This window comes from Branchiostoma lanceolatum, chromosome 4 (genome assembly GCF_035083965.1).
Source record: "Branchiostoma lanceolatum isolate klBraLanc5 chromosome 4, klBraLanc5.hap2, whole genome shotgun sequence".
In the NCBI taxonomy this organism is placed as follows: domain Eukaryota; kingdom Metazoa; phylum Chordata; class Leptocardii; order Amphioxiformes; family Branchiostomatidae; genus Branchiostoma; species Branchiostoma lanceolatum.
The window spans coordinates 27,504,594-27,530,640 of record NC_089725.1 but is presented as its reverse complement, the minus strand read 5'-3'; the positions used below and the strand labels follow the sequence as shown (position 1 = coordinate 27,530,640).

At 40.3% G+C, this 26,047-nt stretch overlaps 1 protein-coding gene across 3 annotated transcripts in view; it reads right to left on the bottom strand.

The window, feature by feature from the left end:
- Window positions 1–1,825: 1,825 nt before the first annotated feature.
- Window positions 1,826–26,047, bottom strand: part of LOC136433790 (serine/threonine-protein phosphatase 2A 56 kDa regulatory subunit epsilon isoform-like) — a 41,039-nt gene continuing 16,817 nt past the window's right edge. Inside the window, exons 2-12 of one of the 3 annotated variants that reach the window (XM_066426305.1) lie at window positions 16,541–16,737; window positions 14,814–14,915; window positions 14,288–14,380; window positions 13,191–13,321; window positions 12,532–12,591; window positions 8,898–9,006; window positions 7,485–7,607; window positions 6,825–6,944; window positions 6,097–6,224; window positions 5,571–5,672; window positions 1,826–5,174 (exon numbers count right to left, since the gene is read on the bottom strand). In XM_066426305.1, the coding sequence (XP_066282402.1) occupies window positions 4,976–5,174; window positions 5,571–5,672; window positions 6,097–6,224; window positions 6,825–6,944; window positions 7,485–7,607; window positions 8,898–9,006; window positions 12,532–12,591; window positions 13,191–13,321; window positions 14,288–14,380; window positions 14,814–14,915; window positions 16,541–16,737 (1,364 nt within the window). In that variant the 3' untranslated portion in view covers window positions 1,826–4,975. Of the gene's footprint in view, window positions 5,175–5,570; window positions 5,673–6,096; window positions 6,225–6,824; window positions 6,945–7,484; window positions 7,608–8,897; window positions 9,007–12,531; window positions 12,592–13,190; window positions 13,322–14,287; window positions 14,381–14,813; window positions 14,916–16,540; window positions 16,738–19,603; window positions 21,154–21,470; window positions 21,573–22,049; window positions 22,178–22,541; window positions 22,662–23,392; window positions 23,498–24,550; window positions 24,660–25,087; window positions 25,148–25,573; window positions 25,705–26,047 lie in introns of those variants that run through there. The other 2 variants (XM_066426306.1, XM_066426307.1) reach the window with 2 other exon arrangements.

Sequence of the window (26,047 nt, the reverse complement as noted above, 5' to 3'; positions counted from 1 at the left end):
ATCCAGACTACGTGTTCTTTCTTCACAAATTATATGACGAAACCACAGTGAGTGTAACAGAACACGACCAGGCGTGCGGTTGTGAGTATCTTAAGCCCTTTTTGGAATCACTTCGCCGGTGAGTAAACAGGTGTACTTCCCCCAGCAGAGGAGGAAGGGAAATAAAGGGTTTGCACGCGCGCGGAACTGTGTCCGGGAATCTTGAGATGCAAAAAGTCAGTCAAAAGCGGCCTACATGCAGACCACTGCAAAACGATCTTCTTATTTCCGTGACAGGTGATGGGCTTAAAGAGGACGGCTATCATGTCAAAATGTGTTCGACAGACACTCTACTTTCCAAAAGCCATAACTTGATTTTTGCCCGCTCAGGTGCTATGTGTAAACGTTCAGGTTCTGACGTTAAATAGTAAAGACTAAGCGTGCTACTGCTGTACGTTTCACACAACAACCATCGGTCTGGAAACCACCCAAGGCTTATGATAACGAGATAATGAAACACTTTCTCAGTCTACAAATAGCGCGGCCTTGGCATTGGGGATTCAGGCGGTAATGACTCACCGATTAAATGGACGTGGGTTTCATAATATTTACTCCTCCAGCTCAAGTTACGGTTTCATTATATAGGTGAATAAATCAAAATGACACCTCGACACATCATGCACATAGAGCTGTTTTGTTCTGTATGCTAGAGATGGCGCAGTAACACTGACAAATAGTATTCCCTTAGCCCCCACCAGGCCTTTCTACGGGCGTATGGATCGTAGAATTTGGCAAAAAAACAACCTTCAGTCCACGGTGAGGGTCAATGTTTCAAATCAAGGACATTATAATGTCCTTGTTCAAATGAAACCCTCTGGTGGCCAAACTTCCCTGGCAAATATTCTCCCTATAGATGGCGTAGTTTAGTGAGTCTGGTAGGGACGAGTATTGCCTATCCATATTGTTCATTGATATGATTATATCAGTGAATTCGTCTACACTTGTTTTAAGAAGAAAGAAGAAACGTGTAAATCATAGATAAAGCATAGCATAGTTTTCGTAGTATTTTCTAGGCTAGAGATTGCGATCTGGCAGAATCGGCTATTCTTCCAGTGGATATCCAGATCAGAGACTCCGCTCAGGATGCTAGGAACGTGTTAATGTGGTCCGCCATTTTAAAAATCATGAGTTACAAGTTAGTTCAGTTTTCTGAAGTGAATGAAATGAATCGAGGTTGAAAAGTTCTGAGAATAATTTTTTGGTGAATAGATTAAAATTTAGAGACTCCGATCAGGATCTCTATTGGCAAAGCTGCCATATTGCAATCTACATCTATGTGACCGAAAATGTCAGAGTTCCATCCCTCATCATAGTTTATGGTTTGAAACTTTTGTCCAAAACAGTCTTAACTAATAATGGACACCACTCGATAACCATTAGAACCTAGCCTCCATAGCAGGCTCTACCGGCCTTTTTGGGGGCTTAAATAATACATCCAGAACCTGCTGGGGGATGCTGAAGGTGACCTGAGTCCCGAGGCCATCACTGCAATGGCTACTGATCGGCGGATGTGGAGAGGACGTGTGATCGGCCGCTGCGCGACCGACCGATGATGAAATAATACACTTTTTGCAGCCAGTCCGTAACCATCAGCCAGCCTGTAACCATTTTGCCCGTAGATCAAAATGGTTACAGGCAAAATGGTTACAGGCTGGCTGATGGTTACGGACTGGCTGCAGGAAGAGTATTATTTAAGCCCCCCCCAAAAGGGCCAGGTAGAGCCTGCTATGGAGGCTATTAGAACCCCTTAATTACCTATAGCTAAAAGAAATAGCAGAATCCCCTGTACCAATAGGTCATTTCTTTTATTGATTGCAAGTGACAAGAAAATTTTGTGCATACCAATCAGGAATGATCATTCAATGCCATTCTGCAGACTGTGTGTTTCTGTGTGGGGCACAGACTGTCCTGGACACAAGATCTGCCATCCTGGGCACAAGACCTGTCATGTGACCCAGTCTCCTGACATGGTCTCCAACAACAACAACAACAACATACCATATATGGGAAAGAAAACACCATACTTATGACTGGTCATGTCCTTGAAATGTCATGTCTTGCTTGGAACAATCATGAGTCATATTTTCTTCTCCAATGGCTAAGTCTGGAAGGTGCACAATACATTTCAAAGAGATTCTCAACAACTCACGCACGTGCAACGAACAAAACTTCTAGACAGGTGTAAAAATCAATTAAAGTAAAAATGCACACTAAGCATCTATGAGTACATCATGTTTGTCATGTTTCCCAATAATGCACAAATTAAATTTAAAGAGATGACTATTTACAGAACGCAAATTGATATTCTCACCATTTTGATATACATTATTAAACCATTCACCCCTATAACAATATACAGTATGTGTAAACATCATATAACTTAGTAATAACAAAAAAGCTTGATTGTCTTTATAGACTGTCCTAGGGCATACACAAAAAAACAGTCTATCATGGAGCAATCTGGGAAAGACATGTTTCCAAAATGTTGTACAAAATGAGGAAATTTCAAAATCAGATGGATGCTGCTTATAGATTCCTGTCATGGCACAACACAACCATCCACCTTCAACTAGATAAATTCTCCACTTGATAATTCTCTCTTCCCCAGCATGCTTTAAGATGCTCATGTTGTGGATGAAAAAGCATACAAAAATTTCTATACACGTTCAACTTTTATCACAATACATTATGAATTGAGACTTGCAGCTAGAAGCAGCTGTACAACAGTGTTCTAAACACGCTTCTTGGGCGTGCACCCACCACTGCCTGGATGACGCCAATGTCAACACTATGTCATGATATAAATCTTCACAACTCGCTTAACTTTAATTCATGAAACTGACACAAAGAAATGATTAGATGAAGTGAAACACATCCCCTCACCCACCCCATATCTGGCACAGTTTAACATTTAACTGGTACATAGGAACAGTATTGTACATATCTTACATGTACACGTACACGGAACTACCTTTTTTACCACCCAAACCAAACGTTCCTCAAGAAAGAGGACAAAGAATCCCGAGGGATTCTTGACAAACTTTGTGGAAAGTTTATCAAGTACTTGTTTCTACCTTCCTTTTCTACCAATATATTGTCCATTTTTGTTAGTATATGTACATGATGTATGTTTTTTTCAATATAACACCACTGGACCCAACATTGAAAATATGGTCTACCGGGAAAGAGTTATTGACATATTCTGAAAGGAAGGAGAGAAATTTTGCTACAATCATCAATTACATTATATGTAGATTTAAGCCAAACCAATTCTATGGTGTCAATATAGTCAAGTTTTCTTCCCTGCCCTCTGCTTTTATGATGTCCGCTTGTTATATTTTCATTTTAAAACAGCAGAGAAGCAAGGAAATAAATTGGTGAGGCCTTATGTATCTGCATATGAGTACGTTGTTTAGGTATGATAATCAAAGCACCATTGTGTATGTGTCTATCTTTGTGACTGAATCAAGGTCTGAGCTGAAGTCAAATGTTGTATTTGTTTGCTAAAGCCACACCAATTTAATTTCTTGGTTAACAGATTTTTTTTAAATTTTAGCACAAGGACATCCTTAAAACGGAAGGCTGGGGTGAAAACTTGCACCTGACCCTGTTCACCCCCTGAAACTGTGTACACCAAAGTACAAACTTTCCTCTGCGATTCTGTTTTCATGTTGGTTTTACGATCAAGCATTTTTTTTAAATCTGTTAACCAAGAAATTAAGATGTTGTGGCCTAAGGCTAAAACGATGACAACCTCGCCACATACATGTACAATTTGGTGAAAATGTACAGAAAGTTTGTTAGATATGGTCTAGGTTCATAAACAGTGTACATTTTCCTATGGAAGTTTCAGAAACATGCAGCAGTGAATGTATGCAATTTCTATGGACAGCTCACAGTCTGCGTACAAGAAGTAGGGATATTTTCGGTCACTGTGTCACTTTGTCTTTGCTTAGACAACGAGTATCTATTGCTAAACATGACCTGAGTGAGATAGTCCTGATATATCACTAACTACTTGCGCATAGTAATAATAAAAAGAACTGTTACAGATTAATGTGGAGACTCATTCTGTGGGTTTGTAAACAGGTCAACCATTTGTATGCACACAACCTGAGTCAGTTACAGAAAAGCAGACTATTCGACCCGCTTACTCATCTATACTAAGTGGTCGACATACTTAATTTTCCGGGGTAAAAAAAAGTAGTGGTCTGATAACAGGGGTCAGAGTCTCCTTTAGTAGTAAAAACAAACTAATAACAAGTGAAAATGAGAATGAATATCCGTAGGAAGTGCCCTCTTTCATGGAGGTGTTCTGCAGAGCTTTAAACAGTTCAGTGACAAAACTCTTACAACACATTCTGGTCAAGAATACCCGTCAAGAAATAGGAAACAAAAAGCACCACACTTTTAACCTTAATCACAATACCTTCCAGTGTCATGATGAATACAGTTTAAACCTTAATTCAGGTTTTCGTGGCATACACACGTTTCAAAGGGTCTAGCATTACTGTGTTTATCATACAATCAAACCTTATTTTGGACTTGTGAATCTGCTAGAAGATCTATGATCTAGTGCCACTTATGTTGTGTCATGTCCTAATGAAATGTGCCAACAGAAGTCACACACACACAAATTACAAAATGTGTGCAAGAAGCCCATATGTTTTGGAACAAGGACACTGACAATCCTGTCTACCCAATCCTTTAGATTAAAAAAGAAAAGTAAAAAAAAGTAAACTATAATTTTAGCCCAATTAATAATTCATTAAGAGAGTAGTGTAGCTGCACATAGGCTCAAATGGAACACTTGTTTGGAAGCAGGGAAGTGGCAAGTACAAGATGAATCTTTCCACAAAACATCAACTGCTCGACATCACCGATTCCTTTCTCTTTCATGTTATGGAGTACTGACAAAAGGCCTACTTTAGGGGAACTATTTGGCCATTAGTCTGTGAGCAGTAGGTGAGTAGGGGGCATATCTGGTGCCCACAGCTGGGGTGCCTCCAGCCACGGGGGTGTTTGTGGATGAAGGGGGTACAGACTTCACCTCCTTGTTGTTTACTGTAGCGTTGATTTCTAGACCGTCTAGTTTCTTCCACAGCTCCTCTCTTTCCTTCTCTTTCTTCCTCTCTCTGGAAGAAATTAATATAACAAATGTGTGTCACTTCTAGGGGAAGAGCAAGATTCCTCAGACAGATACAGCAATGGAGAATGCGTTAACTTAAAACAAACTCCATCAACCTTAATGTGACAGGTTACATAAATCCGCCACTTTAATAAAACAGTGGGTTTTAGAGATCTCTAATGCAGCATCACTGTTAGAAATACTATAATAGTAGTACACAATGCATTACACTGGGAAACGTTGGGATGGAGATCTGTTTCGACGCACCTTGTCAGGGTGGTGAAATTATATCCCCTGGTGGAATCATATTAGTTGATGTTACAAATTAACAACTGACTTATGCAAAAAAGCAGCCACTAAACAAGCTTGTTGACTTAAAACTTAAAAACCTAAAAACAATTACTTTTGTCTCTCTGCCTTGTAGTTGGCTGTCAGCTCATCAAACAACTTGCTGTTCATCTCCATAAACGTCTTGAGCACGTTGTAGACAAGAGCCACGATGGTCCTGAGGGAAGGAGAGCGGGTGTCAGTGTGGTATTCAGTGTGCACTGGACAATGTTTATGCATGTAACTTACATGAACAGTTGCAGCCTGCAATGACTATGTGATGTCCTCAGGCCCAACATAGGAATTAATGTGCAACCAGACACAATAGTAGCCGTTAAGTACACATACAATATGTGCAATATGGTAAGAAATTTCATATCAAATTATTATGAGTAATAAAATCTGACAGTCTTTAGTTAATATTTCAGTCATTTATACAGAAAGAAGGGTTGGCAAAAGTGCCAGAAAGACAAGTAGAGCTAGAGTATTGAATATTATATGGTCTCCGTCAGTTAATATTGACCATGGCTAAACAGTCCTATAAGTTAAGCCATAGTTGAACTATAGGAGCATTAAGTCCATGGAATATACAAGACACTTACTGGTTCCAGTGCTCCTTGGAGATGCGATAAAGGTTTGGGAACATGATGGGCATGATAACAGCGGAGTTTTCCTCGATTAAACTCATCACGTACTCGTTGTTCCAGAAGTACAGCGCTCTCTCTGCAACCTGTGGGGTAAGATATGATAATAAACCATGTTACTTAAAATCCTTCCCATTATAAGCTCTTGGTGTATAGGATTTCTGTGTCTATACTAGTCCTTTGACCACAGGGGCCACCACAGCGGGAGGCTAGTTCACTGGCACATGTATGTAAAGAACATTATCCATATACACATGTACATGTATATGGGAACTAAAAGCAGTATCTGTGCAAATTTCTTGGCTGTTTTCAAGGACTACAATTCTGTCACAATGGCTTCAGCATCAGTTCTCCTGCACTCCTTCAGATGACTGTCAATGACTTTTTGTTTGTGCTGATTTGATTTTGAAAACATTTCAAGAATCACATTACTGCATTCTATTCAATTGTGTTTAATAGACCAAATTTCTGAGAAACGGCATCACTTAATCTCAACAGGGGAACACATTCTTAGAGTAAGAACAGGATCGGCCATTCGATGCTCGACCAGACGGCCCTGTTTGGAATAAAGACAAATAATGTTCCCTGTACTGCTCCCTACACACTCATACTTCATAGGGAAACAGCACGTCCTGGGAAACAGTGCCCCCTAGTAATTCTACACAGAACTGCATGAGGTAACCTACCTGGAAGTGAGGACTGGACACGCACTTGGAGATCTGTTTGAACAGTGGCTCCTGTATCCTAACAAACTGGGAGGGTTCAATCACATCCAGGATTTCCTCTATCTCTCCTAAGAACATCACCTGGAGTACAAATATGAGGATTAGCAATGCTGGTGGTCTAAAACCTACAGTGATTGAAGCTAGATTAACATCAATTATCGTAACTGAAAATATTACCTAATATTCAAAGATATACAAAATGTACATAACTGTATGTATACAGTAACATTAGCTAAATTTCATTAAGTAACTATATTCAAAATCTAAAAATTCCTTGAAGTCCTGCCCACATCTTTTGATGTATAGGGGAGGTGCCCATCTCTTTTTCTATAGCCCTTGGGCCACACAGGCCACTACCATAGAGGGCTAGTCCACTTGTAGTGGAGTGTGTTCGATGCCCATACAATTTCTTAGCATAGAAAACAGTATGTACCATTTTCAAGTCTTGGCATGACCTGGCCAGGATTTGAACCCCTGACGTTCCATATGTGATGTCTCTGTAACTCTTGAACATATCATAACAGATATGACTCCTACCTGTTACAGTCCAACAGTAGAATGTACTACAATTGTGAAGATTATCAGCTTTGAGGCAACACTGGTTCCACACGTGCCACTCACCTCCTTCTGACTACACGTCTTGGGCCAGAACTTGAGCAAGCCTCGTACGACAGGCTCTGTTAACGTGGCGTCCTTCTCCAGAAACTGAACCACGCAGTAAGCCAGCTGCGTAAAGAAGGCAGACTGAGTTGTGGTAGAAACAAATAGGAAGTCAATCAGGAAGGATAGGAAAGAAAGGTCTGAAAGAAAACTGAAACAAGAAGATAAAGACAGAAAGGTGAGAAAAGAAAGGTCAAAGGAAGACAGTGGTTACACTCTAAAGAATATTCCTTCAGTTAAAGGACGGAAGGTAAGTGAAATAGAAGGTAAAATTATAAGTGAAACAAAACTCATATATTTATGCAATAACTCATGACAAGGTTGATGATTTCTGTTGATTGCATGAGCATTGAAATAGCAAAACTTAAACTAAAGGTACACGTCTAGCTTTAAAAATTAGCTCTTTTAAATCTAATACAATGCAATGTGTAATTGTAAGCATACACAAATGTATGTAAGTAAAATAATGTACGTCTATTAAGAATAATATCTTGGCCATTCTATTATCTGATAGTACAAAAAAAAACTTGTTTGAGGGAAAAGTGTGTAGTTTTACATCAAAGTAATCTTTACTGCAGGACTAACAGCATCGATATCCAACAGTTGACTTTCACAAGAACACATTGTGTACAATAACCAAGAAGGGCCATTTCGTTAACCAATTTGGAGGATCCAAACATTGTAAATACACGTATTCCTTTCGTTTACATGCAAGCATGCTGATATATTTCACGAGGGATTATTTCCGTCAATGCAATTACTGGAAAACTGCTTGTTCAAAATGGCGGCCAAAGGCCAGTGTAAATTCTACGTACGTTAATTTGTGCAAGAAGGACTTTTGGCATTGGCTACCAGACTACCATGTAATGTTACGTGGAAAAGAACTTTGCAGAAAAACAACAGATACTACAGTACAGTTACAGTAGTAACAAGTAAAACTACCCCTGTATAGATGCTCAGGGAATAAGACTTAAGCCTAGCAAGGAGGTTTTATATTTGAGCCTAGCTAAAGACAAGTTGAGAAATTATTAAACATCTTTTAAATTAGTAAAGTTACAATATATTCAGGTCATCGACATCTTCCTGTAATGGTTATGTGCTGTATGGTATTGAGTTTTGCTTTCATGTGTCATTTCGTGCTGTGTTGTGAATTGTTTTCAAATCTGTATGTATATTTCCGAGCATAATCAGCTGAAATGTGCAGTGCAAATTGCAATCCTAAGCTGAACGTTGCTGAGCTGTTCTACAGCTGTATTGTGCAGTGCCAGGTGAGCTGCACAATGCCATGCTGCATAAAGCTATGGTGCACTGTGAGTGCTATGGTGCACAATGCCATGTTGCATAAAGCTGCACATGATAAGTCAGATCACTCACCTGTGCATGATAGAGGGACAGACTCTTGGCCTTGTGCAGGGGGATGAGCACCTTGATCAGGAACTGCTTGTGTTCTGCCTTCAGAGGTAATGCAAACCCATTGATGATGCTGCAACAATTCAGAAAACACATCAGCAAACATAACTTACTGCTGCTTACTGTTAGCCTGGTATTCTAACATATTACAGTTGCCGAGTCTCTTTTTTGCCGGGCGAAAGATGATGATATTGATGTCATTGAGTCTCTTTTGTCCTCTCTGCAAATAGCTGCCGTCATGTGGCATAATGGATAGAACATTCGACTGTCAAACAAGGGGACCCGAGTTTGAACCCGGGCTACCCCCAGACATGCGCCCCAACGTTGTGCCCTTGGGAAAGGCACTTAACACGACTTTCCTATTCCCTCGGATAGGACGTTAAATGGAGGTCCCGTGTTTGGGGAGAGCCACACCCTGCGCACGTAAAAGAACCCACCACACCTTCCCAAAAAGAGTTGGGGCATGCCCCGGTGTGCGATGGTCCAAAACCTACAGTCCCATGACCACACATGCGTTCACCCTTAGTAATAGCCTCCGGCTAGTTGGGCAACCCTGGCATATACATGCTGAACCAATGAATAAATAAATAAACAGCTGATGAGTCTCCAAACATATCATAACTGCTGAGTGTGTTTCGTCCTGTCCTCTTCGCAAAGGGAAGAAAAGAAAATCGGAAGCTATAATAGGTTTAGATACCAGACTAGATAACTGTCTGTGTATAACAGATTGATAACTTTCTCATGCACGACATGCTACATGTGAATGTCTACTATTAGCCTCCAGCGCCTTCTGGGTGGCTGAGTACGGTATATTTTGTAGTTTTCTACGGTTTCCTACATGTAACCTCCATTTACATTAATCCGCTGGGTTACACAAATCTGCCAGGTTGAAAAACAATGGGTTTGAGTCTTTGAGAAATCTCCAGTGCAGCATCCCCAAGTATGCACAGTTTAGATATACAGGATCGGAGTGCATCATACTGGGGGACGTTGGGTTGGAGATATGTTATGACGTATCTTTTCAGGGTGGAGGAATTATGTACCCTGGTGGAATAATGTTAGTTGTTAGGTGCGGCATACTGATTAACCTTCTGTAGGCCATATTTGAGCACACCAGAAATCAGAAAGTGCAAATCGGTCAAAAAAGCAATCAAAATACAACTTTTAACACCCTGAAGGTCTGCCCTGGAGGCTTTTAGTCTACTGGGAAATGATGTTGTTCCACCATGGCATCAAATGTTTTCTAGACAATCCATTATGCTTTATCTCTTATTAGCAGACTGTGATTTCAGCCCAAGTGATAGTCAGATGCTCCAGTGCTGGAGGGCAGACATTATTCCCGCCTTATATCGTCTTTAGCCCAATTGTGCACGCACTTTAAAAACTTTTCATGTCCCAATCAGGTTTTCAGACAGACCTCAATGCCGGGGTACCTAAAAGCCCCAGAAAAATTGGTCACAAACTAGAACAAGGAAGCTATCAGCACACCCAAAAATTGAGTTTGGAATACTTAACCAGTTAAACACATTTTGTAGTTGAATGATGTAATACTTTAAAATAAACACATGTCTTTTCCCTTTATAATCATGAGAAAATTACTGATTTCAAAAGTTTAAGACACCAAGATGCCATACTGTAATCTCCAAGCAGATCTACACCGGGCGCAAAAATCGTATATGCTAGCCAGAGAAGGTCCAGTCAGGACCCTCTCTGGCTGACTGGACCTTCTCTGGCTAGCATATACGATTTTGGCGCCCGGTGTAGATCTGCTTGGAGATTAGCCATACTGTGCAAGTCTGTGAAGAGGATCAATGGGAGATGCATATCTGTACACGAACTTGCAAATGACAGATTATCAAGTGAATACTAGATGAATTTGAACGACACAAACTGATGTCGTCATAGGGGTGATTTTACTCACAAACTACTATGTCATCGCGCATGATCGAATACACAATTAAACGCGTTCGAACGACATTCACCAAACCCTGAGGAAGCAGGTGTTTGATTACAATCTGACTGATTTACGACAGATAAGTACCAAATAAGCCGCTTTTCTCTGCATTTTACGCATGTGAGAGAATAGTTACTGACATTGTATAGCGATGTCTAGAAACATTTAAGGGCATGTGTGGGCGCCAGAGGCTGCAACTGTTCTCATCGTGTAAGTTACAGTGGCATAAACATATTAATATATTCCTTAGAAAACTCTACACACAGAAACCATGAAAATGATATCTTTGCTATGCCCTCAATATGCACTTCTTATGACAAAGCTTGTGTCCAAATACACTTCTGGGAACAAAGAGTTATCATTCACATCATGTGGCATTCTTCTGCCTGAAGCGAAAAGATCAATAACATTTTTGAAAGCCGTCATTACCGCAGAAAAAGTCCATATAAGAACACATAAGCCTGATGGCTGACGGTATCTGATGAGGGAACATTAGTGCTCTCAAAGATTGCTCACTCAGTTTGGAAATCAAAGATTCTGACAGCAGCTTGTTATATCTGAAGGCCCGTCACATATTTCCCAAGGTTGGGGATCTACTCGAGCGATTACTCCCTTAATAACGCTCTTTTCAAGCCATCAGCTCCTTCAGATATTACTTTGAAAGCGAAGGAGGGGTACGTTTCCTTAAAAGGTGGGCTTTCCAAGATTGAAGCTGAGCAGACCTCGGGTGCAGTCAAGCAGTTGAAGGTCATTTGACAGGCACCAACAGTTTGTATGGCCATCGCACAACACAATACTGTAAATGCATTTAAGTTTGCATGGGTTTAATTTCGAAGTGGGGAGAAAATGGAATGTTCGCAGTCATTTTAAGTTTGCGTTTGAGACAATAGTAGACAAGGGGGTAGGAGAAAAAAGAGTTTCGCAGTGCTTTTAAGTTCGCGGCAAAGAGCTGACCGTGCAAACCGCAAACATAAAACCACCGCAAACATTTCTGCCTTTACAGTACTGTAGATGGGAAAATGTTTGCAGGGATTTCGTGATGGGGAGAAAATGCATCCGGAGTGTTAAGATAGCAGTTTTAAGTTTGCAGTTGAAACTGCTATGCAGGGTTTTACTGTAAAAATGGAAATGTTTGCAGTGGTTTCCCCGTAAGGAGGTTACTGAGCAAAAAAAAGGTAAAACCACTGTGAACATTTCGCCTTTTACAGTACTTTACAGCACCTCACATCTTACTAAATTCTTGGAAAGATGACAGATATGCTGATCACTTTGAAGCAACATTAGACAGGCCCAACAGTTGACCTACATATAAGGAGAGGTTGTTTTGATGGTCATTATTAGTCCTTTTACCAAACGTACCAATAATATTGGAAATAATCTAAATCAAGAAATCAGGTGCAAGTCTCGAGATGTGATGGTAGAAATATCCAAGACCATAGCTACTACAATTACCATGAATTAGCATTTTAACCTACAGGTACAGTCTGCCAAATGGACACACCTATGATCAGACATCCCTATGTTCCTACCGACTTTAACTTAAGGTTTATAATTATAGGGGGTGTTAGAACATTGAGGTGTCATGCCATAGGGGTGTATTATGACACCCTGCTAATTCGAGTCTTCGAGTCAAGTCTACCTTACCTTCCTAATATTTCCAACAGCTCCCCCACTCCATTGAAATGCTCTGTCTCGTAGATGAATCTGGAAAAAAGTGATGAAGAGACTGTATTAGTGATATGCCTGCATACATTATGTACAAGTGTACAAAATACTCCATCTGTAGTTTATCATGAGTTTATGGTATCAAACTTAGGTTCTGACAATTGGTGGTCTCTATCCATCATTACTTTTATATATTATATGTACCTTGGAGAAATTATCCTTATGATACTGTACACTCTAGTGACTCTACTTTACCTAGTATGACGTATAGGCCACTTTACTATATCAGAAGCACTGCTAAAAGCACAGCCATCATAAAGTGCAATCACAACCTGCACTATATATGGGACCTTCTTCAAGACATTTTCAAGCACTTACTTTTAAAAAAAACCTGCCACAGTACTTTATGCTATATAAGTCACGTTATATAACAATATTGCCATACATCCATGTATGTCATCACTGTTAGACATCCATTGCTAGTGCAACATGCCAGCAGTTTCATGTTAACACAAGGTTTGAATACTCAACACTGTACAGAGAACAAAAATACAGGAAAATATGGAACACATCATCTCTCAGGAGTTTTCTGTGATTATCTTTACATCCTAATCAAGAAATATAGATCGAGCACTTACTTAAGAAAGATGTGGTTGATCTGCTTTCTGATGAATGCTCTCAGTCCCAGGAACTTCCCATATATTCTGTGCAGGACTGTCTTTAGGAAGTCTCGCTCCCGGGGGTCCTCACTGTCGAAGAGTTCTAGCAGCTATGGGAATACAAAGTGGATATTGCATCAATATTTCAGTGAAATACTACATGATAAATCAAGCAACTGGATAAATTCTCTTAAGAGATAGGCAAACACTATGTTTCAATAAGCAATAATTATCTTATAATAAGAGAATTGATCCAGTTGCCTGTCTTGTCTTGTATCATGTTATTGTTCTACCCAGATGTTTAACTTTAACCTTCATTGATATATCCAGGTTCAATACGGATAGGTTTGCCCTTACTCATTTCTCAAAAACAAAGTGGATATTGCATCTTTTTCAGTGAAATATTGCAAAATGAATGAAGCAACATACTGGATAAATTCTCTAAAGAGTCAGACGTTTCAAATAGCATCCACTATCTTTCATCAGTGATAGAAAAACGATTGTCTTTAGAGAATTACCCAGTTGCTTGATTTACTTTGTATTATGGATGTCTAACTTTCATCAACGTATCAAGGATCAATACAGCAAGATAAACTCATTTCTCAGTCACTGATAAAGTGGATTCTTCCCATAAGATTCTACCTGGATGTCTAATCGTTATCAACGTACTTAAGAGCAGCTAGACATTGTTACATGGTACCTCGGTTGTAATGTATTATCAGGCATATCGCATGCAGAGGAGCTGTTGTCTTTTTGTTACAATAGAATTCATCACAGCATCTAATAGAGGTTTTGTCAACATTGCATCAGTGCATTGCATACTATTTCTCGTTAGACACAACTAATGGCAGCTATCAATCATCTGATATACTAGTATCCGTGGCAATACATAGGAACAACCCTACACCATGTTCCAACACCCATTTCAGACACCCCTATGTTAGGGTTAGGGCTACGTAGGGCTAGGGTTAGGGTTGAGGTTAGGGATAGGGGGTGTCTGCACATGGGGGTGTCAGCATATATGGCTGTAACCGTCACACATCATGTAGAATGCTGAGGATTAATATAGGACTCACCTGCAGCACAAACTTCTGGTCTATGTACTTCTTTGCAATGCTGGGTTGGAAGTCCGGGGACTCCAGGAACCGCAAAAAGAACTCGTACACTATCTGCAAGAATACAATGTCATGTTATTAACTCAAAACGTCAAAGTTGAAGGTTTTTCTTTTTCGTGAATGACAATAATTATCTTCATCATAGAACGAAGACAGTTTGCTGTTCTGTTGTAAAATAACATGAAAAATTTGAAAGCAACATTTGCTACATGAACACAATGCCAATATTCCACAGACAAAGTAATTGTGCAGAACTTCCCATTCCCCTTCAGCCTTTACTAACACATCAACAGTATTCTTAAGTTGAACTATAACTGCCAACACAAAAATTGGACTTAACATATTTTCAACTGTCCAACTCCAGCCTTTTAGGTAAGTCCAATTGGTAATTTCAGTTCAACCTTGCTTCATAATGAATTCTAACAACAATTAAAATGAACTGTCAAGCTAACAATGAGAGTACACAAACTGTTTGAGGCTGCAGTACCTGTAGATGAGGCCAGGAGGCCTCCAACGTTGGGTCATCCTCCTCAGGGTCAAACTCTGTGTTCTCACTGGGAGGCAATGTTCTGAAGATGTTGCAAGCAATCTGAGAGAGACGATGGCAATGTTAAATCCATGAGCAAATTAAAGCATAACACTATCGCTCGTTCTCATTGAAATGTACACATTTTGTAACTTCCGTTACCTTTTGAAGTAAGACGTTTCTGTCATTAAGATATGCCATATATAAGGTTCCAAACTGTTGTTTTCAAAAACCAGAAAAGTTTTAAGTCATCATAAAAATGACAGTTTGGCATCTTTAATGTGGCAAATCTTGATATCAGGAACGTTTTACTTAAAACAGTAACAGTTACAAAATGTGTATATTTAAATGAGAACGAGCGTATACAATTTATTGTACAATGTTCACGAAATGACCTGATCACTGATCACTGAAGTATTACCAGTACTGAAGTAACCTTATATACTTATTTTGTGACTATAAACATGCAATTTCCAACACAAAGATGAAAATTAGCACTGGAAAAAAGACAGAAAACACTGTATGGGCATTGAAATCAGTGCCATCTTTGACTTGTACCTTTACCCAATGTTACATGTAGCCCTAATGCCAAACCCTGGCAGTGTTCCACCTCCATCATGGCTTTGGCGAAAAGTCCATCTAAGACCACACAATTCTAATTTCATGGATCACATCCTCTGAAAAATAATCTTTTGATGCAATAGATATGAAAGGAATCAGCTAGTTTTATGATAGCATATTATTTGATACCTTTGCTCATTCTCTTACAGTTTCATGACAATGCCATTGCAATAAAGATACATGTAATGTATTCCCTCATTAATACCCCATTTCCACAGAGATGAGACCATTAGGAGAACGTTGAGCATCTATAAATCAGACAGATCTCTTAACAGTGCTCCGGTGAGTGCTTCATGATTTCAGAGGTCTTTAATACAATGATCTCTGGGTGATACTCAAATGATCTAAAGGACCAATGATTTTTGGACGTACAATAGTCTGCTAATTTGTGGAGGAAAATTTGTAGCTAGCAGAACCCTGGACCCTTTATCACTACTTAGTACCCTTATTCGAGATGACTTCCAGCGAGCTCGACGGAGTGAGTGAGTACCCTTATAAAGTACCATAGTTTCATCTGGTTGATAAACCTTCCTCAGGACAATACTAACTGGTTCTACTTGGCAATGCAGCTAGGTGTGCATTCTTCACACTGTAGCTGCAATTCATAAAGCTAGCTGCAGTGCAAAATAGAACCAGTCAGTATTGCCTCGAGGAAGGTGACAGACAGTCCCCAAAATGTCTGCTAGATACATTATGAACACTTGGTTTTGTACATAGAACATAGAACATGTTATCCAGTGGCTTACCAACCTGATGAAACATTCATGGTAATAAAAAAATACTAGTATATTAAAGTAGTGATTTAATTTGGTTCTGCCAGCTACAAATTTTCCTACATTATCAGGCAAACCCATTCTCACAATCACATCCTGGTGTGATTTGATGTGATAGGTTGGTTATGTACAGAAAGATTTGTTTTCTATCACTTCTTACCATTTTCACTTCTTCGGGGTAGACCGGTTCTGCCAGCTACAAATTTTCCTACATTATCAGGCAAACCCATGCTCACATCCTGGTTTGATTTGGTCTATGATGCACAGAAAACACTGCTATCCCTCACTACCTACCATTTTTACTACTTCGGGGTAGACCTGTTCTGTGAGCACGCCCCTGCCGGCTGTGATGTAGTCGACCAGCTCGTTCAGACTGGCCCGCTTGATCTCCTTCCCCTTCAGGTCCGACACCGAGTCCATGAAGTCGAACACGACGGAACATTGCTGCAGCTTCTTGATGAAGAGCTCGTGCTGCTCGGCTGGGGGAGCATCTACAGGGGTAAAGTAGAGGGAGACAAGTCAGACACTGGTCATTGAGAGGTAGGAGAGAAGACATGTCCACAATTTGGACAAGCACACGAGGTCACCCCTACTCTTTTCAATGTTCTCTGCTCGGCTGGGGGAGCATCTGCAGGGGTAAAGCATGTTCTGCAGAGTGTTTCTTTGAAATTAGTGAGAGTCAGGAGAGAAGGCATGTCCCCAACTTAGCCAAGCACACCAGGTCACCCTGCTCAGCTGATGGAGCCTCTTCAGGAGTAAAACAGAGGGAGACAAGTCAGGGTGTTCCTTTGACACTGGTCATTGAGAGTCAGGAGAGAAGGCATGTCCGCAATTTGACGAAGCATGAGGTCACCCCTGCTCTTTTAAATCTTGTCTGCTCAGCTGGGGGAGCATCTACAGGAGTGAAGCAGAGTTTTTTTTTAGTTTGACACTGGTTGTTGAGAGGTGAGAGAGAAGGCATGCCCACAATTTAGCCAAGCACACCATGTCACCCCTACTCTTTTCAATGTCCTCTGCTCAGCTCAGCTGGTGGAGCATCTACAGGAGTACAGCAGAGGGAGAGAAATCAGACTGTTTCCTTGACATTGGTCAGGCAAGAGAGAAGGTATGTCCATAGTTCGACAAAGCACACCACATCACCCCTAGTCTTATCGATAAGCTAAGTGTGTTGGGTTATTTAACCTTCTCCCTGCTTCCTAACCCCATAACCAATAGAGAATTGGTAGCCAAACGTCTACTTCAATTAACTGAAGGTTAAACATGCAGGGGTTTGGATGTCTGAGATTACCCCATACACAGGGCTGAAGGCTTCTTGGCTTGACTTGGCAAACAAAGATTTAAGGGGGTTATGAAGATTTAAGACTGAAGACTTAACATCCCCCTAAAGGACAATCTGATCGCCGACTCACTTGGCCAGCAAGCAGTTCCCCTGACAAATGTGAAACTAGAAGCAGCCAAGCAAGCAAGCCTCCTTGATCCCGCATTTCATCAGTGCCACCCGTTCCTCAGAAGAGGATTCTCCCTTCACTTCTAACAACATCCTTCCAGCAGCACGGAGTAATCCACCACCACTTCGCTTCAGTAACACGATCATGACTTACTGGAGGAGGGCATCGTGGAGGTCCCCTTCCTACACATGAATGTCAGATATTCCATGGGTGGCAGATCTAGACACTTGTCAGTGTAGGCTATTGTGTACACAGAAGATCAGTCGCCGGGAACCATTGTGACAAACCCTGTATAATTCATACAACTGGGGCAAGTGGCATTTACCTGCTTTCCTTGAAGGAAGCTGCCGCAATTGTCTGGATGGAGGTCAGGCCAATACATCAACCATAACATTATTACAAATTCATGAAGTGGGTCTAGTCTACTGTGCATCAGCAGTTTCTTTGCAATATCTACTCAAGGATACATCAATTATGTCTATGGAATTATCAAAGCAGTTGTACGTTCCAGGTAGATGCAGGTACATGTACAGTAACTGTTGTATATAGCCTTAGTTTCAGTGCATGGACATGAAATCATGTGTAGTCTGAGACATCAAACATCAGAGAGATATGTGGATAAGTTCTGAAGAAACTGACCTATGTGTGACTAAAACTGTAAATACATTTGTGTGACTGATCTGGGTCACCTGGTCTAGATTGAGCAATCCAATCATAGAGGATTGGGGGCATAATTAGATACAAGCCTGAAGACACACTTAAGGGTACCATGCCATGTGTAACAGTATGTGTATCAGCTCCTCTTGCAAGTATTTGTAAGCCACAGAGATCAGACCCTCTAAATGAGGATAATTCATGGATTGTAAACATTATCAACTGAAATTCCATTGTTTCCAGCTGATAGGTTTTTATGACGTGGTTCCAATCAACATTGTTCTGCTTTTCCAAGTTTTCATGATGGCAACTCCCTTATTGGCCTCCAGTTGGTTTTCAGGCTTATTTTTACTTTCTCCCTACTGCCTAACCATATTGCTAAAACAAATTTAGTGCTAAATGGTTACCTTGGCAGGCTGAATGTTACATGGTTCCATCAAATTACGGGTCTATCTATGTCCAGTTTATTGTCCACAAACCGAGAGAAATACAGCGCTGATCAGCGAGAATTGTGTCACACGGACTACTAAATGTGTACATGGAGTAGAAACGACATGGGCATCAGTCTTGGGTTAATAGTGAAGAATTACAATAGTACCAATAGCATTCAAATGGTCAGTCCACATTGTAAGGTACTTGGGCTCTGCTGGACCAGATATACAATGTATGTTACTCTCCAAGCAGAGATTAGTGGAGATGGCCGACGAAAAAAGGGGCAGAGGATAAAAAGGTCACGATCTTCTCCACTAACCTCTGCTTGGAGAGTAGGTGTATGTAACCTCTTATCCACTGAATTTCCTATATCTGGCTCTATATATTATGTATCCTCCTATCCACTGAATTACCATATATTTGCCAGTTTGAAAAAGTGTGTTTGAGAGATCTCTAGTACAGCAACGCCCCAGGTATGCCGAGTTTAGATTTGCAGGAGTGCTTTATACTGGAGTGTGTATATGTAGCATTGGAGATCTCTTTAGACATATTTTTTCAGGGTGGCAGATATATCATTATGTGACCAGTCCTGGCCAACTTATGTTAGTAGACATTACATTTGTGTCAAATCACAAAGTACATAATGTATATGGGGTCAGTGCTCAGGTAGGCAAAGACAAGTGGTGCTGTGGCGGATGTGTATGTAGTAAAGATTGTATGCTTCCTCTCACTGCAATAGAACACTACCAGTAACATGGATGTCATATGAACAGAAAGACAATAAAATGTACCACAAAACATCAACAGCAGGCAAACACGAGGCTTACATCAAGAGACAAATGTTTAATATATTCTTTTTAATAGCCATCATATGGTTTTGAAAAAGTTGGCGGCATATGCATGAAGTACCTGTGTTATGTTTCTGACATGTAAACAAAAGGGCACCAAACCTACTATTAAACCCCATCACAATGCTGATAATGACAAACATCAGGATCCAAAATAAATAGCATTGAGAACAATAACATATTATTGGGGATTGTTGAAGGTACCTGCACTCCATGGGTAGGCTGACTTCACTGATGCAAAAGTTACAAACTTTCTACTCTGCTTTTTAAGGCAACAACATACAGTAGACTGAAAACTACAACATAAAGCAGACACTGAATGAATTTTCTCTCTTTTTTTCTTAATTTTTTTCCACTTTTTAAATTAAACTCCACCACTAGAATGATAGTCTAAACAGCAGAAGAACAAGGTAGCATCTATCTCTGTGCTATTGACCACAGAAAACTGTACAGTGATGACTTTTCTTTTTTTTTACACGGATTCTACATTACAAAATGTCCACATGACAGCTCTTGGGGGAAACAATTCAAATTGTGGTTAAGACATATTTACAAAGTGAGCTCTCAGAATCAGTCCCATCAAACGTTCCTTAGGTCAACACTGTTGAGTAATTCCTAGTAAAATACGAAGGGCTTTGTGTGATTAAACCACTTAATACAAACATCTGGTCATTGTGACCCCACGATGCCTATTTTCAAGCAAGAGAAGTTAAAGGTGGAGAGATTCTGAGAGTAAGCACTGAGAGAAATTGAGATAAGTACTTCCGGTGTAGCTACATTTCTGTTTAACAGTCTTATCTAAAGTGCCTGTACAGTGATAAGCAGAATTTACACAATCAAAATTGTACCAAACAGTTTATCACTGGAGATTACCCGATGCACCACTACCCACCAACACTACAAGGTTGAATTCAAAAGCATGCCACATTCTGGCCTATGCCCTATATATATATATACCTGAACACCTAACATATTTTGTACATATCTTACATGTACTGACACTTTACGGGGATCTTACAAAGGAACTAGACTGGGCCACAGTTTAACCACTGTGAGACTGTCACAACCATGGTCCAAATAAACTGCCATGAACAAATGGCTCTGGGAAATATAGATACTTAATACCAGAAAGTGCATTGTCACTAAGTACAACACTACATAGATGTAAGTATCAAAATTTTTTATCAACATCAAATACTCCTTGTCCTCCCAAAAATTGCAATGTCTACTGTTCTATGTAAGCCCCTTCTGACACTAGCCTTCCCAAAAGACAATCATTCATGATTTCACAGTACATGGGTTTGCTACTGAAAACATCAGGGTCACACTTAAAGTCTATTTGGCCATAAGTCTATGCGCTGTTGGTGAATACGGACTGTAGTTCGCACCCCCGTCTCCAGGGGGAGCACTATTTGGAGACATGGGAGGGACAGCTTTGACTGTCTTGCTGTTTGCTGTGCTGCCGATTTCAAGCTTTTCCAGATTCTTCCACAGCTCTTCTCTCTCCTTCTCCTTTTTCTTCTCCCTGTACAGAACAAAGGTTTACAACTGTTAGCATCACAATCATGGCTTGGTGGCTGCAATGTGACGAGGAGAATTGGAGAAGAATGGTTCTGAACAAGAGTTTGTTTGTATTGCATTCCCGGTAAACTACCTCATGGCAAACAAACACCAGGTTTGTACTGAACAGTACAAGCTGCTTATCCGAACAAATTTATTTGATCCACTCACACTGGAAAGGACCATTGACTCTTTTCTATATGTGTGGTGGGTTCTTTTACGTGCTCGAGGCTTTCCTCAAACACAGGACGTCAAAAGGTGCATCACTGAATGCATACTCACTTTTGTCTGTCTGCCTTGTAACTTGCTGTCAGCTCGTCAAATAACTTGCTGTTCATCTCCATAAAAGTCTTGAGCACGTTGTAGACAAGAGCCACGATGGTCCTGAGATAAGAAACAAAAGAAGTTTTAAATGATGACTGTTGATAGATGAACAATGTCATGGTTATAGCATATGACTTCACCCCTTTTTATTACATTATATCTTATCAAATTCAAGTTATTTAGCCCTTCCCGCATCAGATGGTGCATGGGGCGGTGTCCATTTCTGCTTCAATAGCCCTTGGGCCACACAATGTATTAGTAATAAATAGCAGTGGACTAGCCCCCTTCAAGTGTAAAAGTATTACACTTGAATACAAGTTTATAATTCTTTTGTGTGTACTTTGTCCTGATTTGCGATAAGATTTCATGACCTTCTAGGCAAGGTAAATAAATGCTATCTTTTATGGCTTCCATGACAGCACAAAGCCACAACTCCCAAAAATACATACAAGATGGTGCCACGAGTCTTGTATATCTCAATATTCATGTCTACTTCAAGAGACTAGAACCCTACAGAATGCAACAAAAGGTACTCACTGGTTCCAGTGATCCTTGGAGATGCGATAAAGGCATGAAAACATGATGGGCAGGATGACAGGGGAGTTTTCCTCGATTAAACTCATCACATACTCGTTGTTCCAGAAGTACAGCGCTCTCTCTGCAACCTGTGGGGTAGAGAAACACCTTGATTATGAAAGCAAACTATTTTGATTTTTAAAAAATAGGATTCAACAGTGTCACCATACCACCGTTTCCTTACAAGGGGATACTTTTAGAGCTGCTATGTCTTAAACCAAATCCTACAACTATAAAAATAAATTGCTTTCACAGTGGGTTTTACTTCATGGAAGGGGGGGAAGGGGGTTTTCTCAGTGTTTTAAATTTGCAGTTAAAACAATTCTGTAGCACAGTAGTAATACATTGGAAATAGATATTCAGTGTCATGAATTCTTGTCACCGCAAAAACACAACCACAGTGAAAGTTTTAAGATTCACAGTAACTGTTACAACATGCAAATTTGTTCTTACCTGGAAGTGAGGACTGGACACACACTTGGACATCTGCTTGAACAGTGGCTCCTGTATCCTAACAAACTGTGAGGGTTCAATCACGTCCAGGATTTCCTCTATCTCTCCTAGGAACATCACCTGTCAAGCACAGAAAGTGTCAGTTATACATATACAGTACATTCAATCCTGTCCAAAGTGACCATCAAAGTGACCACCAAAGGACTTGAAGGGAAAAAAATAGCCATCACTGTCCAATAGATCATGGAGGCTACAGGGACCACCAACATGTGGTCAGGTGGTTCTTGTACAAAGGTGCAGATGTGGTCACTGGTACAAATAAGACAGTCTGTACATAACAATGACAGTGAAAAACTGGGACCAAGAGCACCTTGTCTTGGTAACATGTTCAGGGCTTAAAATACTTTCTTTCTGTATACCTACAGGTATCAATACAAATCATCTACATCACATGAATTTGACCCGCATATTCATTTTCTGTCCCTTTTAGTCCACATGCATATACATATATACATAAAAAACAATGTATTGAATGTGGACACGGTGCCATCAATGTCTTGTAACTGTATTGTAACTATTGTGTAACAGGATGCTATTCTGGACTGTTACAGGTTACAGGTGCATGTCGACATCAGAAATACCTGCCTAACCTGTATATGACATGCAGGTGGTATTTTGAGCCCTGGCATGACATTAAGGACAACTTACGCCAAAAATAATTACTCAAGCAACTGGATAAAATTTTGAAACAGTCAATTTTGCCTGTTTCAAAATTTTATTTTTGGCGTATCTTACTACCTGGATGTCTAACTTTCATCAACGTATTAAGGACAACTTCTTAATCTGCTCACCTCCTTCTGACTACACGTCTTGGGCCAGAACTTGAGCAAGCCCATTACGACAGGCTCCGTTAAAGTGGCGTCCTTTTCCAGAAACTGAACCACGCAGTAAGCCAGCTGGGGGATGAAACAAAAACAGGTGAACCAGCTGCAACAATCAGAAACTTATTAGCTGTGTCAGAAGATAAAAGGTTCAATGCACATGAATAGCTGAGAACCTTTTGTAAAACATGATTTTTAATGCATTCAAGGAACTCTGCAAACTCTAAGATGAGGTAAATCTCAAAATTGTATCCAATTTTGTTTGAATTGTCTTTATATATTGTTTACCTGGATGTCTAACCTTCATAAATGCATCTAAGAGGCAAGGTTTTGGCAGCAGGTCTTTTTATACACTCCAACAGAGGCCGGAGATTCCTGCAAGTTCTTGGAATCTTTTGTCAATCTCTGTTTGTGATTTCAATGTCTGGCAAGGTCTAACCCCCATGACCCTCTGCCAACTGAAACCACAAACCTTCAGCCAAACTTGAAACTGGGCCAGGAGCTTGTTTGCCACTTACATTCTTCTACCCTTCTCCAAGCAATTAGCACAAAAAGGTACAGGAGTTCAGTGTAAACGGTGCGCTAACAGAGACCATTTCGGGTGCCCTGGGGTCAGAAATGATACTTTCCTCGTTAAGCGTTGTAGCTGTTCATTATAAATAAAAGACTTTGAGGTGAAATGAAACAAGACTATGTAGTAAACATTACCGACAAAGGGCTACGAAACACGGTTAGCAGCTGAACTGAAAGATGCCCCTTATCTCTACACACATTACCTTAGACGACACTTGTCTGGTGGTCTTAACATTATACTGGACTAAGCTGCAAGTGTTGACAGAGTAGCAGCACGACAACAAACACAACATAACACGAAGCATTGTTGACCTGCTATTTATATCCCATTACCCACACGGATAAAAACACAGAAACGATTCTGTTTATTTCGGTGTTTGTTGATATGGGTTGTATGTCCAACACAAATAAATAAACAATTCAAGAGTAGGTTCAAAAGAACGCTACGGCCAAGAGCCTCCTGAGAAACACCTCTACAATCCTTCAAAGTCTGTTGCTGCAACAAGCTGTACATGTTGAGCCTACTAACCTAAAGTAAAACACTGCTGTACCTACCTGTGCATGATACTGGGCCAGACTCTTTGCCTTGTGCAGGGGGATGAGCACCTTGATCAGGAACTGCTTGTGTTCTGCCTTCAGAGGTAATGCAAACCCATTGATGATGCTGAAAGGAGAAGGAAAAAAAAGCTTAAGTCAAATCAAATTGACTTGCTGCTCACCAAGGCAAGTTAACTTACCTTACTTTGGTCAAGCTCCCACTTGAACCAAGCTTGAAAGTAATCTCCACTCAGATTTAGATAGGTTTTAAATGAAACAAATTTTGACTGTATATGGTGTGTATTTGTAACTCATGTATTTTCAAAGTTGTGTAATAATGTGTAGCCAAATCTCTTGAATAACAAAGCAGCAGTACAATTCAACCCTTGGGCTACAAAAAAGCTTTTAATCCATGTTATAAAAGGTATACAAAATCATCAACTCACATAAAGTAGAAAATAAAAGGCATCAGTATCGAAATATGAAACAACACATAAAAGCTTGAAAGACAGCATGAAACACAAGAAGAAGAAGGAGGTTCAAAGTTCGTCTTACCTTCCAAGTATTTCTAACAACTCCCCAATGCCATTGAAGTGCTCTGTTTCATATATGAACCTGCAGGGAAAAAAATGCTTTGTCAGCATTAAAGTCTTACAAAATCCTAGTCCTACTGTAATACCAGCTCAGAAATGAAAAAGAAATAGTCATGCCTTCAAATACCAGCGCAATCATCCCAGAATTGAAGTGTTCAATCTGGGGTTTTTTCCTAGAACTATCGTAGAGTGGAACTCATTGCCTTCAAGTACTGTGGGGGTACATCCTCATTAGATGGCTTTAGACAATGCTTGCAGTCAGATGTGCAAAGGCTAGGTGTGACAGGTTGTGTAGTGTGATATAACCAGCTACTGCCATGCCGGATGGCTGTGCAGCTAGCGTGTTACGCCGAAGGGCTGTTATACTGGCTATATAGATACAGAAAAAGATCTTAAACATCCTAAGAAATGTTGATGTCTTCTAAGAAATTCCAAGACGAGATCTTACTTCAGGAAGATGTGGTTGATCTGTTTCCTGATGAATGCTCTCAGCCCAAGGAACTTTCCATATATTCTGTGGAGCATTGTCTTCAGTAGGTCTCTTTCCCGGGGGTCCTCACTATCGAACAATTCTAGCAGCTGTCGGGAATAGAGGGAATAGCATAGTAAGAACAACAGAACATGTAGAGCTTGACAGAGCAACAGAAAATTCCACTGTGTACTGGGTTTCAAATTGGACATGGAAATCAAACCACACCGACTGCAATTTGGACTAGGAGGGCAGTTTAATAAAAGATATCATATGACCCACTTCTGGTTATTACAGGATATTCTACATGTATGACAATACGTGTCTCTATAGGTCACATGTCGATTTTCATTTCTCAACTCAGTCAACTGCCAGTGGTTTCTCTTTTACACCTGATAGGGTGGAATGAGGCGTAATAGTGCAGCCAGCTAAATTCAGAGATTGTAAGGGTCC